The sequence below is a fragment of the Zootoca vivipara genome, chromosome 13 (assembly GCF_963506605.1).
Source record: "Zootoca vivipara chromosome 13, rZooViv1.1, whole genome shotgun sequence".
Taxonomy (NCBI): Eukaryota; Metazoa; Chordata; class Lepidosauria; order Squamata; family Lacertidae; genus Zootoca; species Zootoca vivipara.
Genome location: NC_083288.1, coordinates 3,604,255 through 3,623,778, shown reverse-complemented (window position 1 = coordinate 3,623,778; position 19,524 = coordinate 3,604,255). Strand labels below are relative to the sequence as shown.

The 19,524-nt window shown below is 41.2% G+C and overlaps 2 protein-coding genes across 11 annotated transcripts in view; one reads left to right on the top strand and one right to left on the bottom strand.

Annotated features, from left to right (window-relative positions):
• The window catches only part of LOC118095417 (poly(rC)-binding protein 3), a 265,815-nt gene extending 259,632 nt beyond the window's left edge, over positions 1–6,183 (top strand). For 9 of the 10 annotated variants that reach the window (XM_060282171.1, XM_060282172.1, XM_060282170.1 and 6 more), the window contains one exon: positions 1–1,504. This exon is cut by the window's left edge and continues 2,980 nt beyond it. Coding sequence is in view for 1 of the 10 variants with exons in the window: in XM_060282177.1 (XP_060138160.1) it covers positions 5,063–5,123 (61 nt within the window). In the remaining 9 variants the exon portion in view is untranslated. Of the gene's footprint in view, positions 1,505–5,062 lie in introns of those variants that run through there. The other variant, XM_060282177.1, reaches the window with a different exon arrangement.
• Positions 1,505–19,278, bottom strand: ZNF830 (zinc finger protein 830). Its single transcript, XM_035136664.2, has 10 exons — positions 19,073–19,278; positions 17,397–17,496; positions 16,182–16,299; positions 14,091–14,124; positions 13,065–13,258; positions 11,959–12,049; positions 11,418–11,481; positions 6,183–6,263; positions 4,519–4,595; positions 1,505–2,669 (listed from the first exon to the last, which is right to left on the bottom strand). The coding sequence occupies exons 1-10, from the start codon at positions 19,213–19,215 to the stop codon at positions 2,489–2,491; spliced, it is 1,083 nt and encodes a 360-aa protein (XP_034992555.1). The 5' UTR covers positions 19,216–19,278; the 3' UTR covers positions 1,505–2,488.
• Positions 19,279–19,524: the final 246 nt, after the last annotated feature.

Sequence of the window (19,524 nt, the reverse complement as noted above, 5' to 3'; positions counted from 1 at the left end):
AACAGTCTCCATGTCTGTATATACTGAAGTGGGAGAATTGGAAATACTGTCAAGCGGCTTCGGGTATTCAACAGCTCTAGAAACCTGCTGTAAAAACTGTTAAGAACTATTATTAACTGTGTTTATAAATTGAAGTAAATCAATGTGAGAATTTGCTTGAATTGAAATGCTGTTCTATGCCAGTTGTACTCAAGTGTTTTTTTTTAAATGGTGAGAAGTTTTTCTTCCTGTTTTTCTTTTTCTTCCTTTTTTTGCCCCCCCTCCCCTGATTTTTGTTCCTGCATTTCAGGCTCTCTTCAGAAGTAACTGGCCTCGGGGCTCTGTAATGTGTCCCAGCATGCACTAGGGCTTGAGTTCCCTGACAGGATTTTCTAAAGCCTCATGAGACAATGCTTTCTATGGACTAATCAACAGAGGAAGTGATCATTTCTAACTTTATTACTCTTCCAAGATCTCAAAATAAACACTTTTACTCTCTCAGCAACTGTGCTTCCCAACTCCTGTGTTGCTTTCATTGCTATTCTGGTTTAATAATCTTGAGGCTCAGCAAGAAACAGTTACAGATTATTATTATTTTTAAATTTTTCTGTAGATGTTCATGCTCTGGCCAGTCTGTACAAAGCATGGGCTGTTGATGTTTTAAACCACTATATATATTAAGTATAGACTTGATAAACTAAATAAGCTGTTTTGGTTTTTTATATATATAAATAAAGGTTTTCCTGACTTTAAAAACCACATCTTAGCTTTGTGCATACAAATAGCTGTTGTGATTTTTAACTTTGTAACTAAGATGTTGATCAAATACTATTTTTGTGACTTGTCACCAATGAGTTCAGACCTATGGCTTGTTTTGCATTAACAATTAAAAGTTTGATATAATTGCAGTTAGGCCTGGTGCTTATTGGGGGCATCTTAAAGAGTATTGCACAATAATCTGCTTAATGGGGACTTTCAGCCAACCTGTTGAGTGACTGGCTTAATGAAAAAGCCCAGGTTTCATCCATGTGGAAATGGTTTTCTACATACCAATGGCATTTTGAATAGGATATTATTATGCTTGCAAAAGCTTGCTGGGTCCTGTGGGAGGTTCTGGAGGGAACCCATGTCCAGCATGGCAGGTCCATGAGCACAAGAGAGCTTCTGGTACATTTCACAAAAATCAGGCTGCTGTGCCACATTAGAACTACTTGTGGAGCTGAGGGGTGTCAAGAAACAATTTAATATGACAGTGGTAGCAGAACTGCTACTAAAGGAAAAGACACAAAGAATGCCACAGAGCTGAAACAAATCCATTAGATAAATCTAGGATGAATGAACAATTGCTTTAAAAATACAGGTATCCAGGACGTAACTGATGGATTAACAGGCCTTTCTTTACTGTTGACATCCATACTACTAATGTTTGACTTCAGGAAATATTACTAGGCAATATCCAAACATAATTCTTACAGGTTAGGGCCAAGTGCTGAAACTGACAGCAGTGCTTAAACCACAGTAAAACTTCTTCAGAGAAAGTATTTTATTGGAATATCTATTCCAAACAACATTTTACTTGATTTATGGCAGCATCTTTGATTAGAAAAAAAGCATCATATTTTTGCTATTTCAGATCGGACTGCATTACATTGCTCCTGAGAAAAGGTTTCCATGGCCCAAACGACCTAAAAATGCCAGTTACTGGTGTGTGAACTGGGGGGAAATTGATAATTAAAGGGAAATGTCTACTCATGGTTGTAAGTACTCGCTCTATAAATTCACCAACACACATTGTGCAAAGCACACAGGGCAAAATTTCTCTTGTTCTGTTCAACTCAGTAGCCATCATTCAGGGCTGTCTTTAAGTATTTTCTAAACTATCCTAGAAAAAGATAGTAAGTCCAAGGTAGCAAGGAAGTTTTTCTAGGATCATACAGGTTAAGTAGCATCTACAAGTAACTAAATAGTTGGAATCTTACAATAGAAGATGTACTGTGTACAGGCTTTAGACTTATTTTCTCAAACAGAAGCCCCTGGCCCCTGCCAAGGAGTATTTCAAAGACATATTGGGAGAAGGCATGGAGGTGAGAGTCCATGGATCTGGCACCAAGCCCTGTGTAGCCCTGGCTGTGGTTCCGAAAGTCAAAGCCATGCTTAGCCCTGCAGCATGCTCCAACTGCTTAGGCTCACACTTCCCTAGGGGTTCCCTAGACCTAACACTTTTAATGGGTATTAAAACAGCACAGGTGACACAACAGAAGCTACACTGGATTCATAGAGCAAATAAAACATTTTCTGTAGATCTTAATAGGAAAGCTACAATCACATTATTATTATTTTAAAAAAAAGTTTTTACAATATACAACTCTTTACAATGGCTTTTCTATTCTTAACCCTATAAACATATTTTTACACATTTTAATACCTGCAGGATTCTTTAAATAAATATTTTATCCTAAGTGTGTTAGAAGACCAAAATACCACCCATCAGGAGATTGGCTCCTAGCAGCTACAATGATGTTCCTTTTGCCCTCCAGTCCTGAGAGAGGAGGTCATGCAGTTCCCCTTCGTCATCACTGCCAGTGTCGCCATCCTCCACCTGGGCAGCTCTTAGTCTCATGGCTTCCTTCAGTTTATCCTTCAGTACTTCCTGGCGGTCACGCAGTTGTTCTACACGGCGGAAACATTCACTAGGGTAAAATTAAAAATAATAATAATTTGCCCTCTTCTAATACTTAAGTGAAAAGCTGCAATAGTGTGCCTTTTAAGTTCACATTCTTCATATCTTTGGAAAGAACATGGCAGTTTCTCAGACACAACATTAACATTAACTCAGTCAATTCAAGCCTATGGCACTTTGTCCAAGAACCTGAGCTCCTATCATTGAATGAGTTCAGACTTTTCCAGTTGCTTTTACTTGTCCTTTTGGGGTGCAAAGGGTAAGCCTAACAAGCTGTACTTGCACTGGGGCCACTGTCTGCTATTTAGGAGGTGGTTTTCAGATGGCTTTCCTTCAGGGAACACTTGCCATATTGACATTTCTTCCAGTGAACTCCTGGGTATCTTGCACCAAAAGCCCTGAGCTCTGTGCAGGCCACTCATGTCATGCAGAATACTGGGCTGGCCTGTTGAACACCTCTGTCACCAAGCAGAGACTGCATAAATGCTCAGAACGCAACCAGCCAATCTTCCTTTCTTGGGCGGCACATGGAAGCAAAAGTGCCTGATTGAGTGGTTCTCTAAAGAATTTTATATAGACTTCCAAGGCTTTCTGGAACAATTTGAAAACTATTGATTTCTGGAAATTAATTTCATTCCACTATATTTTGCATCTCTGTTTTTAATCTTTTAATTTTTTTTAACCTACAAATGAACAAGAGTTATGCACCTGTGAGTCAAAAACAGACAGCAATTTAATACTTTTTCTACATTAACAAAAGGCTAGACACAGATTAATGAAGCACTGAAGGAACAGGAACCAGCAACTTTCACTAAATTTACTTTGAAAACTTTTATGGTACAAAAGTGTCAGCTTGACAGCCATAGCCAGTTAAGTATACCCCAGACTTAAGACAATGAAAAGTTATTTGGCTACAAAAGAAAAAAGGAAGTGATTCATTAATCAATAAGTCTCAAGAGACCTCAAAAAGTCCCCTCCACCAGTTTCAATGTTCCTGCTTCCACTTGGGAGTCACCAGCTAAGGAAGGAGGGCGGGAGGGGTAGTCTTACATTGTGCAGCAAAGCATACACCCAAAGTGAGGCCACACCAATACAAAGAAGTTCCTTGGTCCCTCTAGATATTTTATAATATTAGGGTGAGCTTACGCGTTTTAGCTGTGGACAACAGGATACAAGGGGCAAGGAAAGGAAAAGATATAACAGGAGTCTGGGTGGTGGTTAATCAGTGATCCTTGAGATGCTGCAGAACTCCTATCTTCTCTGAACATTGACCATGGTGCCTGGGGCTGCTGGGAGTTAGGGACCAATAAAATGTGGAGTGCCACAGGTTAGCCACTCTTGCTCTAGAACCTCATCTACTTTCGGTTAGAGTCAGATATGAGAAGAGCTGGACCCAAAAGTAAGTATGGAAGTTGGCTTTAAGAATCCTGTTGTGATCTCACGCATGGGGCTAACCATTCCAAAGATTTGGAATTGACAAATGTCCTAAGCCACGCAATTCTTAATTATGCATCAAAAGTGCTCTTGTACAGAAATGTAACAGTTTAAAAAGTCTAGGAGAACTTTTGACACCTTGCATGTCTATGAACTTTAGGGTCTACCTCCAAATTTCATCACTTGATTCTATCTAGCCATGTGTGTGAGAGGATGGGGAGATGTAGCAGGTACAAGGAAGCCCACAGCTGTGGAATGTGATAGTAGCTGCAGAATTCAGTTCCCAAAGAATCTCTTTTCCCTACCCGACTAGCAAAAATGCAATAATAAGCAGAGAGTTGTGTGTGTTGCAGAATTTTGATGTATTTAATTTCAAGCAGTGCGTTTACATTAAGCTTTTTGAAATTAGGTTTTAATTTACTTACATCTGCTCATCTATTTCTCCAATTTGACGGTCAAGTCGCCCTTCCTCATCTTCTTCAGCTACTATAGCTTCTGAAATCTAACTCAGAAAAGGCAGGTATTATTTACCATAACCAAAAAAATAATAATGGATCCATATAAAAGTAAGCTTTGCCTTCTCTTTACTGCAGTGAGAAAACTAGGAGCAAGCTATAGGATTATGCTTCCTCCTGCAACAGATTCTCCAAAACTTGCTAGGCTCTCCATTTAACCTGAATTTAAGCAAATTTAAACCCTGGATTAAGAAGGAATGTGATCAGTCTTAACCAGCTTATGGCAGCAGGTAAAAGGGAGAATATAGCTTGCTCCTATTATCTTAACTACAAGTTAAGAGAAAGCCAGCTTGCTCTGGCCCACCACAATACGTTTTGAAAGTGACAAACCCAAGCAAAGAAGATCTTAGTGCTTTAGTAATATGAGCACTGATGATGAAACTCGCGTTTAAGAATTCTGTTAACAATTAATCACTGATTTTCAAAATATATTTTAACCTGTTATTTCTTTCAGCATATACTTTCTCAAAGTTGAGTGTCTTGGCGATGCTGTGCAGCCAGTGGTCAACATGTAACCAAGAAGAGCCCTTGGGCACCACTAATGTTCACAAAATGTGCCCACTGCTGTGTTTATAGCACCGAGTGCATTTCAGAATAGGATGACTGCTCTACAACAGTCTTCTCCCAACAATTCATTCATGGAAAATTTTCTGCAACACCAGAGTTTGAAAGCAAAGTTAAAAGGCACACGGGGAAGTTGCTGAGTGACCACCTTCAAAGGGATTGGTTTTTAAAAGCAGTATGTGAGAACCACAGATCTAGTCAACAGCAGATGTGGTAAGGCAAATATTGCAATAAAAATGAAGCCACATGGGAGGAATGCTAAATCCAACCCAGAGCCAGAAAATTATTGCATATACAGTGGAGCCTCGGTTTATGAACACCTCGGTTTACGAATTTTCAGTTTACGAACACCACGGACCCATCTGGAACAGATTAATTCACTTTCCATTACTTTCAATGGGAAAGTTCGCTTCAGTTTATGAACGCTTCAGTTTATGAACAGACTTCCGGAACCAATTACACCCATGCTTCAGGTTACGTAAGCTTCAGGTTGAGTACTCCGCGGACCCGTCTGGAACGGATTAATCCACTTTCCATTACTTTGAATGGGAAAGTTCGCTTCAGTTTATGAACGCTTCAGTTTATGAACAGACTTCCGGAACCAATTGTGTTCATAAACCGAGGTACCACTGTATAGAGTATATGTATAAAGTATACAGACATAAAATATCAAGTGCACCAGACCTGAAAAAATGAAAGTGAACGGTGACAGTGACAGGCCATCTGGCCTGACAGAATATCCATCCTGCATTCCTGCTAGATAGGATATGCTGATCAAATTTTTAAAAAGCAAACTTCATCACAATTTTTGATGTAGTGTCATCTGTTACTAAAGTTTCTTCACTTCACTGTTTGAAGGGGGATACTCAGACGACAGCTAGCTTACAAAATGATTTTAATCGATATTAAAACAGTCAGTCCGCAAATGCAGTGGAATGTCACTCTGCCAAGTTCTAGTTCTGCATTTACAGATACGTGCAAGCAATTCAAAACAGGAGGCATCAACTTACAGTATTGACTTGTCGCATAGCCTTCTGGAATTCATCCCATTCTTTGTCCATCTGATCCTTTGGAGCATCAACCTTCCTCACCTACGAAATAAGAAATATGAGGAGTTTGTGGAAGGCTGTATTCCTATTTCTCATTATCGGTTTTACTTCTACTTTATGCTGCAAGCAAGGAGAGCTTGGTTGCTAAGTTGCTGGTTTTTTCGAAGCAAACAATTTATCCAGACAACTTGAAGCTATATGGAGAGAGAGAATCCTCATTTCATATTATGTGCTACCAGTTTGCACTGCAATGCACTGTCAACTTAAACACACTAAGGGACATCAAAGGGAGCAGATGAAGGCAATATGTGAGCTACTAAGAATAAACACACATTTGTTATCTACTATATGCTATCTACTTAGCCCCCTAACTCCTTGATATTTAGAATAAGAGTCATTAGCATCCTGGTACCACATAATATTGTAGTATAAATGGATTCAGCAATACTTCCCTAACTGCTTGGCTCCTAGCCTGGGTACCATAAAATGTCTGTGCTTTTACACATGTTATTCAAAGTATATTTAGTATGTGTTTTTCAAGATTTGGCTAAGATACTGGGAATTGAAACAGGATGAAGGCACATCTGCTAACACTAGGAAGAACCGGTCTCAGAGTAACTGAAGGCGTACAAACACCATCTCCTTCAAATAAGGTGCTAATCTGCCAGCATAATAATAAACAAATAACAAGAGGGCACATGAAGAGTGGTGCAGAAAGAGAGGAAGGAGGTGGACAGAGTACGTTCTACTGTGAGCTGGGGAGAAGAGAGAAAAATGCTTGCAAAAAAATTACACTGCTATGGAACATATGGTTTTTCATAATTCAGCAGCAGTATATTGTGAGTTATCATATTAATAATACACTATATTGTGTCCCAAAGCATCTCATGCACATCCTCCTGAAAGCAAGGTGATATTAGGGGGCTGAGGGAGAGAGGGAGGGAGAGGAATAGAGGGAGAACCTGATCTAAGACTAGGGTTAGGCAATATATTGATATATTGTCCAAAACTGGTTTGAAGTCCATATCGTGATATCAGTTTCATAGTTTTTGACCTGACAATACATCGCAAATGAGGATGTGTGTCAGGGCTGGGCGTCCAAAGCCAGTTTCAAGTCCATACCATTATATTGGCTTCATAATTTCTGACCTGGCAATATATTACAAATCACGATGTGTATGTGCTCGCACTATGCAAAAATCACAATGTGGGGGAAACTGTGCTGCCAATGACTCCACATAGCTCCAGCCTTATTTCAGACATTGAGATATATCAGTAAAATGCAATGTTTAGCTGATGATATATCACAATGTTGAAAACCAGGCATGGCCCAGCCCTATCTAAGACCACCCACCAAGATCATGGCTGTAGGCTTCTTGATTCACATTTAGCCACTACAACAACTAACAGGTGTTGATCTATGCATGATCACATGCATAACTCAGGAGCAAGGACACAGCAACTGGCCAGACAGCCTCTTTACCCTTATTAGGCATGCAACAGACCCAAATCTCAGCCCCAGCTTCTTCTGTTCATTTCCCCCTCATTCCTTTTATCTGCCTCCCCCCTCCTTTAACACAAGGATGGTTAACACAAGGAGAGCTGCTGCACAGTATGAGGAGGAAGGCAAAGGGGCAGACAAAAATATGGTGCGGCGGGAGCGGAGCAGTGTGAGAAGCTGTAGCTGCCTTGCCTCCGGTTTCATCTATTGGTTTTGCACAGGCATCCCCAAACTTCGGCCCTCCAGATGTTTTGGACTACAATTCCCATCATCCCTGACCACTGGTCCTGTTAGCTAGGGATCATGGGAGTTGTAGGCCAAAACATCTGGAGGGCCGCAGTTTGGGGATGCCTGGTTTAGCAGGTAAAGAGTGAATCTCTGGGTTGCCACTTATAGCAAGGCTCATCCTTCTGAAAGCTGCAACAAGCCAGATAGCTTGCCATACCAATGTCAGCTAAATATACTTCAGGCTAAATAAAGTAACTGGGGGAAATCAACTTTCATTGGAATTATTTGCAAGACCATGCTTATAGCTCTGTTTTGTGCATTTGTTCTCCCCCCAGAAATGAGACACATTTCATCCATGTAAAAGCAAGTCATGTGCTTTGATTCTGAATGATTAATTATGCTACAATATACGTAAATCATTTCAAAGTAACTTACCATAAGAATATACACTTCATTAACCATACATTGCTTTTGCTCTTTGTGAATGTTTTAGATGTAATACCCCCCTTGTGTATTATGGTCTGCCTTTTTTAATTTGTTACATATTGGACAATAAAAGTTTAAAAGAATTCAGTTAATGCTTGATCAGTAAGAAATTATATCAAGGTCTATTTCAAAAGCATTTGCTTCTTCAACCCTGAGAGGCAAATTTAAAGTCAGGCAGCAACAATTGGCATATGCGAACTATTACAATATTGATAACCATGCATCAGAACTCTTTCTAAGCTAAACTTCTAACGTCTGCCAGAGGTTAAATATCAGGAACATTCAGACAGGCACAGGAAACAAACAAAAGGAAAAAAGAACCAGAAGCCCCTTCTCTGCTTTGGGCAGCTTCCAGTCAATCCAACAGGGCATCAGCAGAACTCCCCCCCCACTCCAATTTAAATTATTAAGACAGTGCACAAGGGGTAAAGGTACCCCTGACTGGTACCTCGCGAACGACTCTGGGGTTGTGGTGCTCATCTCGCTTTACTGGCCGAGGGAGCCGGTGTTTGTCCGCAGACAGCTTCCGGGTCACATGGCCAGCATGACTAAGCCGCTTCTGGCAAACCAGAGGAGTGCACAGAAACACCGTTACTTTCCCGCTGGAGCGGTAAATATTTATCTACTTGTACTTTTATGTGCTTTCGAACTGCTAGGTTGGCAGGAGCACAAGGGATAGAAACTTGCTTTTCCTTTCTTGTTTTAAGATGCGAGATCTTCAGGATATAAAAACACGAAACACACATGGATCCACTTGAAACTGGTAGGTAGCCAGGGCATTTACACATGTCAAGGAAATGAACAACTATCTGACTTTTAGAAGACATCTGAAGGCAGCCCTGTTTATTGTGCTTTTAAATCTGTTGGGAGCCACTCAGAGTGGCTAGGGAAACCCAGCCAGATGGGCAGGGTATAAATAATAAATTGTTGTTGTTGTTACAGGTATCCTGGTTTTTAGTCCCTATGACTCGAGATAATTTCTAAAAAGGTTACTTCAATGTACAATATCTAGACGAGGTTTCTGAAATACAGCTACTATGGCTGAATGTGATTACTAAGGAACATAAATTATTACTCAAGAACACTCTTCCCCATCTCCTAACCTGGAAAAAAGGCCACCAACACTCACCAAACTTAATAATGATAATAATTTTATTACTTACTAGTTGCTGTGGCTGTCTGTTAAATGGAGCCTCAGAGTCCCCCTTCAGACACGCCTCACCTTCAGAGTCCCCCTGTTTTACATCCCGGCCCCTCCTCCCCCCACCCCGGCTCATCCCTGTGATTGGCCCCACCCAGTCCCAACCGATTACCTATCTGCCCCCTCCTCCCACCATCCCCCACCCAGGCAAGCCCCCACCTCCACTCGGCCCAGTCTGGAAAGCCGAGCTGAGATGCTGTGGAGAGGGAAGTTTTCCTAGGTGCAGTACCAGTGTAACCGTCGCTAGAGGGCACTATTTTGCAACCTCTCCTGTGCTCCCAGCATGCACTTTCGTCTGATTTGTGAGTTCTGGAATACATGGTTTTTGGGGTTTTACCTTGCCCAGGTGCCACATCTGTCTACGCAAACGGTATGGTATGGGCTTGCTCTCATATTCACTTAGGACATTGTGTCCAAATTTGAATGCAATCGGTCAAGCGGTTTTGTTGAACATTGGAGACAAGCACACACACACCAGTTTACATTTATGTGTGTGTGTGTGTGTGTGTGTGTGCGCGCGCACACACACACACACACACACACACACACACATACATCTGGCTGGGTTTCTCCAGGCACTCTAGGCGGCTTCCAGCAAAATATAAAAACATAATAAAATGTCAAACATTAAAAACTTCCCTAAACAGGGCTGCCTTCAGATGTTTTCTAAAAGTTGTGTAGTTCTTTATCTCCTTGACATCTGAGGAGAGGGTGTCGCAGAGGGAGGGCGGCACTACCAAGAAGGCCCTCTGCTGGCCCCCTGTAACTTCACGTCTTGCAGTGAGGGAACCGCCAAAAGATCCTTGGAGGACTTCACAGTGTCCAGGCTGAATGATGGGGATGGAGACGCTGCTTCAGCTATACTAAAGGAACGTCTCCCAGGGAAAAGTTCCTGTAGAGAAACGATCTCAAGAGAGATACTGCTTTGGCTACTCCCAAACCAAAAAAATTCTAGCCGTTTCTGTTGAAGATGAGGAAGTGTGGCTGGGACTCTTAACAACTAAGCGAAGTAAGGGAGTGCTTAGAAAGCTCTCCAGCTGTATCTGCACATCTGTGTAGGCTACTGGAAAGAGAGGGGGCAAGATGGTAATTAAAGGCAGAAATGCTGGATTATAGATGTGCATTTGAATTTTTTAATGCATTTATTCTAAGAGTTTAGAAGCAAAGGCTGATCTGTACATTGCCCCAATACACTGTCTACCTTCATTTTACATGGACATTTATTCCCAACTTTGCTACATCTTTTGTCAGCCCCACATCCATTGATTCTGCAAAATCAAGGGCATCACAGAATAAACATCACATTTCAACTAGCTGTGTACAGGTGCGCTAATTAACAGTCTCACTGCACTCTCTATTTGTCAACCACCTACAGGAACAGCAGAGGGGAGTCTGACTGCATATGAGGACTACAGCATCCTGGCTAGTAGGATCAATTACTCTTGATTAAAGATGGGAAGGCCTGGAAAAAACCCAGAAAAATTGGAAATAAAATGAGGTTTTTGGTTTTTTTTTTCAATTTTCCCGGTTTCCCCCCAGGCCTTCCCATCTCTACTTTTGATTCATGTCAGACAATATCCAACACAAACTTAAGAGAAAGCCAGTGCTAATTGCTACACCAAAAACTGCTGCAGGTTAATCAAATCCTTTACAAGAGGATACCACAAAGCATTTCAATCATTATGTAAATCTGTTATTCAGCTTCTGTAATTGCTAGCTGACTAGGTGAATTAATTCCTCAAAGAACTGACGTGCTGAAATCGGAACAAATCACACTTGCCTTTGCATCCACTTCAGGATCATCAAAAAATCCCTCTGGTAAGGCCTCCGCAGTGTTTTCTTTCCTGAAATGTTAAGGTGATGGCTTGTCTTGAGCCAATTCTGCACTAGTTTTAACTCCTTCAAAACAGGAGATCAGATATCTGCACCGAGAACAGAGCGAGCAACGTAATGCCAACTCGCGCTCCCCACCCCCCACCCCAGCCTGAGGAGAAATGAAGGCACCCCTTTTGAGCTAACCATATCAATTGGCACTGTGTTTAATTTTTCCAAACCTCCAAGATCCAATAAAGATAAAGGAAACAAACACAAGAAGCCATTGTCCTTATAAACCGCTTTCTCAAAGCTCCATTATGTATGGCGTCCTAATTGTTTAAGTTACTAACACTGTTCAAAATACTGGTTCATCTCATCAGACGGTGACTTAAAAAAGAAGTACCACCTATATACTTGGCATACTGAGGATGATTAATTATGAGAACCCAAACACATTTAATTACAAATTAAAATAGGAAGGAAAACCTTTACCCTGGCTAGCTTACCTTTCCACAACTTTTTCTTGTATTTCTGCTTTCTGAATAGAGCCAGAATGGGAGACTAAAGGTGCAGCTAAAGTTTTATTGTCTGAATAGTCTGCAACAGAGAAAAGAATCACTGTCTGTATAATATGCACAATTTGAAAGCCCAAGTCACTAAAAAATGGGTGTATTAATTGCACAAACGATGAGCAGAGAGGGAAAAATTGAGATCACTCAGACCTTGAGATGAACCAATAAAGTTGATATATGTATCAACAAAAGGAAATACTTCACAGAATGATTAACTTAAAAGATTCACCACTGCTTAGATTGAAATACTGTGCACACTTAACTTAGCAGTAGTCCCACTGGACTCAGTAAACATATCCAAGCACGCATGCATGTTGATGATGACCATTAGTTTAAAATGACTAGACAAATTTTATTAGGATAGGTCTATCAAAAGAGACTAGCCATGAATCCTTAATAGAATAGCACTGAAGCTCAATTTGTCCCAACTCTGCACTTTTTTTTAGAAAAGCACAAAATTTACACCCCTTGTAGACTAAAGCTACAACATACACTAAGTTATATAAAAAAACTGTTTGCTTGCTCATAACACCATTTGGGGACTTCATTTAAAATCACCACATAATAGTCCTTGAATGGTATATATTTGGTGCTTTACTGAAAAATATCAGAATTGGTCAGCTATGCCGTTGTACTATTAGAGAACCTCAGAGGCTCTGCGTACTAGATGCTAGTGATGAACAGCAGGGGATACCACCTCCATGCCATTTAGGAGTTCCTCAGAAGCATCTGGCTGGCCACACTTGGAAACAGAATTCTGGACATCTACAACCATCAATAGCAGATGATTACTGGTTTTCGTTCGGCATGAGAAACCATCTAATATACATGTTTGATACATGTGGAGCGCACTGTAGTATATACGGATAAGCCTACCTAATGTGGCACAGCAATACTTCAGAAGCCATAAAAAAAGAGGACATGACACAACTTCAGAGGTAAAGTTAAGCAAAACATCTGATTTGTACCAAGTCATCTAGAGAGGCCTTGAAACTCTAATATTTTTGCTGTAAAGTCAGCAGAGAAAGTCCCAGAGTTACCTGATGGTAAAGCAGTGGTGTCTACTTTTGGAGGGTGGGCTGGTGTTTCTGTATGCTGCACTGTGGAAGACAAAGGAGGTTTGCTGCTGTTGTCCTGGATTTCTTTGGCCATCTCTTCTGCCTCTTCCTCCTCCTCTTCAGAGTGCTTTTCCGCTTCTGCTTCTTCATTTTTTCCAAAAAAATCTACTGGGAGCCTTTAAAAAATGAAATAATAACAACAATAACAATAATTTTATTATTTATGCCCTGCCCATCTGGCTGGCTTTCCACAACAATATACTTGAAAATATTCCATCATAATACAAGCCATAATCAAGACAATTATGGTATATTCCGGCGTATAAGACGACTGGGCATATAAGACAACCCCCAACTTTTCCAGTTAAAATATAGAGTTTGGGATATACTCGCCGTATAAGAAATTTGACCCGGTGTATAATACGACCCCTTACTTTTGAGTAGATTTTCCTGGGTTAAAAAGTAGTCTTATACGCAGGAATATACAGTATTTCAAGTACACCTAAGGTGATTTTTTTTCTTTTTACTTTCCTCCCTTAAATAGACATTCCCCATGCCAAATTTGTGTTTCCCAAACAGCTTTCCACATGGTGGTCACCTCCATCTGGTGTCCCCATCTGGGACTCCCCATGAAATAAGATAATTTTCTCTGAAGTAACTGTAGTATAATGGAAACAATGTTGTCGGCCACTGCATTTGAACAATTGCCATATGGGAACACGAAAACACCCTGTTTGAAAGCAAATTTCTCAGCACCAGTTAGGACAGGCTTCCCCAAACTGCGGCCCTCCAGATGTTTTGGCCTACAACCCCCATGATCCCTAGCTAACAGGACCAGTCGTCAGGGATGATGGGAACTGTAGTCCAAAACATCTGGAGGGCCGAAGTTTGGGGATGCCTGAGTTAGGACTTCAGGTAATGAATAACAAATATAACATCCTATTCATATCCGTAACTATGAAAAAAGAAAATGTAGGAATAGAGCTAATAACAACCATCTCAACTTACCCAGAAGAGTGTGTTTGCGGATGGTCACTTGAATCTGCAAAACATTGTCACATTGTCACATTTCAAACAGAAAAAGAACACAAAGATGAACTTCACACCTAAACTGCAGTGACCCATGAAGAACTCTGGATCAGTCGTGTGCCTAGGGTACATAAGCCAAGTTCAAATCCCCACTCAAGTCATGAAGTTAAATGAGGACAAGTCTCTCTCAGCACACACTCTACCTCTAAGTGGAGGAGAGGATAAAAATTTATGATGCCAATTATTGTGATGTAATGACTGTGATGTCACTCAATCCCTTTGAGGCTACTTTTTTTTGCTGACATAGCAACCCACATTATCCAGCCTTAAAATAAGTCTTAAATGGATAAAGTGACACTCCAAGTCAGGACTTTAAAACTATTGAAAAATAGCACCTCCTTCCATCCACATTGCACTGTCATCTCTTTTAGATCTGTGGATGAATGGTGGTATACAAATTTAATAAATAATAATAGATGAATATAACAGGGTTTTTTTGGGTAATTGAGCTAAGGTTTGACCAATGTTAAAGTGGTTATAGTCAGGTGACAGTGTGTTAAAAGAATAATTCATAGGCCAGTTACTCCAAGAAACACAAGCATTGCAAGCAGCTGAAATTTCCTTATGTAAAGGGTTTTTTTTTTAAAAAAAATTAAACATAATTTTATTAATCTAGGTTTTATTATTAATCTAGATTTTCAAGATAGCCTACAAAAGAGAACCATAAAACAAATATAAAACAGATCAAAAACATCAGAAACAAAAGCAATTAACGTGGCAACAGTAAAAATACGAAAAACAGTAGATATAAAATCAGTTAAAAGAAATTTTGAGTAGCCTTCCCAATCACATAAAACTGTAGTTTACTTAAACATAGCTTTAATCTCCCACTCTAAGGCTATGACCTTAAATTAAATTCATCCCCTTTGGGTGCATATACTCGAGACCTCCCCCCCCCACCGCATTTTAAACACTGCACCATACCAGCAGCTACAGTGTGTAATATACATTGGAAACCATGAAAGGTTACCTCCAGCATTTTACCAAAATTTGTCCTCTGTCCTAGCAAGTACATCAAAAACTAATTTATAATGATTATCAAATATTACTGGCATTCATGTTATGGGTACTCAAATACTACTTGCATTGATTATTAATTCATTCATGTTTAATTTCAAAGTAGGCTTCTAGGAAATTTACAAAGTAGAGAAACATTAATACATAAATATCCATAATTAAAATATTCAATAAAACAATCCTATTACTTCTCTTAAAACAGGAGACTTGGGTTGGGAAAATGCCTGTATAATAGAATTATTTTCAAACGCCAGCAGAATAGCATTACAGATGGGGCCTCTAGCATTTCAGCGAGGAGTGCATTCCGTAACACTAATGCTCCCAGTGAAAAAGAACACTTTTGCATCATCAAAGCGATAATCATAAAGCCATGGCAAGACTAACTGGGGTTCTTTTATTTAATGTACTTAACCAGGCTTTCAGGTAAGCTGGTGTGGAATTGTTCAGACTTTATATGTAAACAGCAACACCTTAAAATTGATTTGGTGACAGGTAGTTAGTGTAGACCCATTAGTATGGGCATGGTATGTGCTCAGTAAAGAGCACCACTCACCACCTGGTCCATGACATTCTGCACTAGCAGCAGCCTATGAACCAGCTGGAAGGGAAGAACCACAAAGACCGCATAACAATATTCTAGAACATGAGGTTACCAATGCATGTGTCACAGAGGCCAGATTGTGCTAGTACTTTTCTCCATAGTGACCACATGCGCATCCATGGTCAAATGTGGTTCCAACAACACCTATTAACTGCGTACCTGTCCCTTCAAAGAGTGCATCTAGAAGAGGCAAAATCACAAATTTTCAGCTGCAGTAACCTTGTCAGCCTCAGTTTATTAGTCCTCATGCAGACCACCAGTATATAAAGTTTTATATAAAACACACCATCCAAGGAAAATATTTAATGCACAAATGATTTCAAGACAGCTGGGGAACGGGGAAGAACTGTAGAAAAATTACCAGGTCAGTACACAGCTTAACATGTCAATACCTTTGGGTTTCTTCAGTTCTGGAGATTCTGTGTTGGTTGTTTTCCTCTTTAGAGAAGATGAGGTGTCAGGAATAGGACCTGGTATTGATTGTTTAAGATTTCTTAACTGCTCAACTTTCTGCAGGGTGGGGATTAAAATCAACAGATGAGCACATGTGCTTTCTTTCCAAGGAATACATTATTACAACATAGAATAATTAAAGTTCTTTTCACAAAGTAGCACATTTCCCACAAAATACCCTATTTTTTGCTCCATAAGACGTACCTGACCAGAAGACGCACCTAATTTTTGGAGGAGGAAAGGGGGAAACCCGTTTTTTGTTTTTGTTTTGCATCAGCTCAAAGTTGTGCAGCTTCTTTGCAAATGGGGAAAGCCCCATTTTGGGGTGGATCAGCTCAGTTGTGCAGCTTTTTTGCAAGGGGGAAAAGCTCCATTTTTGAGGATCAGCTCAAAGTTGCTGAGCTTACCTTGCAAAGGAGAAAAAATCCTGTTTTTATGGGGTTCAACTCACAGTTCTGCAGCTTCTTTAGGAAAGGGAGCCATTTCTACAGTTTCCAGACAGATAATCTAATCAGCCAGTCACATGTCGCTGCAGCCTCCTTCTGCAGAACATTCAACAAGGGGGCGGGGCCTGGAAGGGAGCTAGTGTGCCTTATCTTCCTCCCCGATCTCTTGCAATCAGCTGCTGAGCAGGTTCCTTTCAACTCCCTCTTCCCCTCTTGTTAGCCTTTAGCTCTTCCTAAAAATAGAAAAAGCATATCTGCTTTTCGCCCCTGGGCAATTCGGCTCCAGGGACCATGCATTCACTCCATAAGACGCACAGACATTTCCTCTTACTTTTTAAGAGGAAAAAAGTGAGTGTCTTATGGAGCAAAAAATATGGTAACACTAGCTGCAACAAGGGGCAAGAGACAGTTACTTTTATGTATTTAGACTATTTAGCATATGAAGCAAATTGGTATTTTTGTTAAAATCATCCTTTTAAAAGTCAATGTTTTAATTGGGGGGGAGGTCACTATTATGTCTAGTTTATAAGATCATCAGATTTCATGTATTATTATACTGCAGAATCATATTAACTTTGTCAGTGCATTTCGATTTCTAGATTGGTAATTAAGAAAAGAACTATTAGTCTTCTTAGCTTTGCAAGATAACACAGAACACAAATGTTGTAAGCACATTACTTTTTTTTTTAAAAAAGAAATGTCTCTTACCTCTTTGTGCGGCTTCCCAAGCACGTGTGTTTGCCACAACAGTTCACTCTTCACAGGCATGTTGCACAGAGAGCAGCTTAAGTTTCCCAAACTGTTATATGTAGAATTTGGAATCAAGGAAATGAATATAAAAACAGCCCACCTCTCAAAACTGCAGTTGTGGGCTTTGAACATGCAACAAAAACTTGGCTAAAATACGCATTATTAAGCCATATTATAGCTTTTAAAAGTGAGAAGTAAAATATACTGTAAATCTGTATGTGTGAAGCTATTAAGAGTCTTGGCTTCATAACGATTCCTGTACACTTACTTTTTTAAAGCCACTTTTTGCTTTGCTGCCACTCTGCATTCCCACACACCACAAAGTTGTTGGTTGAGTTACACTGAGATACAGCAAGAGCTATATTTTCAAAATGGGTAGCTGTGCTAGTCTGCTTCCGTAAAAAACAAGAGTTTTGGTGGCACATTAAGGAGATATGAATTTATTTTGGTCATTTATACCAAAAACAAAAGCCAATGTGGTGTAGTGGTTAGAGTGTCAGACTAGGAACTGGGAGACCAAGGTTTGAATCCCCATTTGACCTTGGGCCAGTCACTTGCTCTCAGCCTAGCCTACCTCACAGGGTTGTTGTGGGGATTAAATGGGGGAGGGAATAAAGTGACAAAAAGGTGGGATAGAAATGAAATAAACTACTATGCAGCCAGTCTTTCAGGAAAGATTGGGAGCTTCAGTGAGGATGGAGAAAACAGAGGGTAAGAAGTTGGCAAAGCCCCCTCACAAGGGACAGGACCAAACCCATACCTCCCCGCCCCCCAGTCAATCTATTATAGTTGCAGGTCTTGAGCCCTGCTTGTTTCAACGAGTTAGGGAGAGGGAAGGTGACATAGAAATGGTTATAGCAACCTGGGTAATGTCATAATCATTGATGGAACAACAAATATGGCTTAGGCTGAAGCTCCCTGAACCTCTCCTGGTTTTGAGATTTTATGGGGGGGATCTTCTTGGGAACTGACAGCTTCCAATGAAAGGGTTGGTGCCATGCTTCTTCTACTTCTTTTTGCTGTGATTATCTGCATGGTTTCAGTAGATATTTTGTATTCATATTTAGCTCAATTCTCTCCATGTTTAACTGTTTTTTAATTACTGTACTTTCTCCCTCCTATGTTTCTAGCTCTTCTTAGCTTTATTTGCAAGCAGTCAAACGAGGGAAGGAGGGGGGGGGGACAAATACAACAACAGCGGGTTGCGGCTGGATAGTTCTTTCCTAACCCCTTCACCCACCATCTTCCCTTCTCCCCTCGTCCCGTCTATATCACAGCTGTAAACCTCATAGCGCTGCTTGATTCAACCAGTGATAAGCTCAGTCGCTGGAGCATAAGACCCTGCTCCTCACAGTCGCGGGTTCGAGCTCCAAAGGCAAAAAATTCCTACATTGCAGGGGGCTGGACTAGATGACCCTCGTGGTCCCTTCCAACTCTACCATGCTATGAAGTGAGGGAGCGGGAAGGGGACCCCGGAGCAACCTGGGGAGCGTCATGGACGCGGCAGCAACGAAGCTCGGAATAGCCAGAGAGGCGGCCGTGCTTAGTCCCCCAGCCAAATGCCCCCAGCCAAATGCAGGGAATCCGCCCGCCTGAGGGGAAAAGGCAGGCCCCTCCCCCCCCAGGAAGGGTATCTGGCGAACGGAGAGTCGACCCTCTTCTTCTTCCCGGCCGCCGCCTCGCGCTGCTTCGCCCGCATCAGCCGCCGCAGCTCCTCTTGCCCCACCGAGGCCGCCGGCCGCCCCCGCGGCCTCCCCGCCGGACCCGAAGCCGCCATAATCGCCGCGGAGGAAGAGGGCGCCTTCCGTCCGCCACTGCGGGCGCACCAGAAAGTGCGTCATCCAACCTCGCTCGTCGCAAAGACTTTGCGTCACCGAGAGCGTCTCTCTCTCTCCCCGTCCGCTTCTTAGCAACCGCCATGGAGGCCGGAAGAAGTGGAGCAGCAGTTTGACTGACTGGAGGCGGGACTTCCTTGTTCGCTCGGACGCCTTTTTTGAGATGCTCCCCGGAAACGTTAGAGAGAAGCTTGTGTGGCTTGTCTTGTGCGTGTCATAATATTTTATTCTCGTGTTAATTATACTGTTTT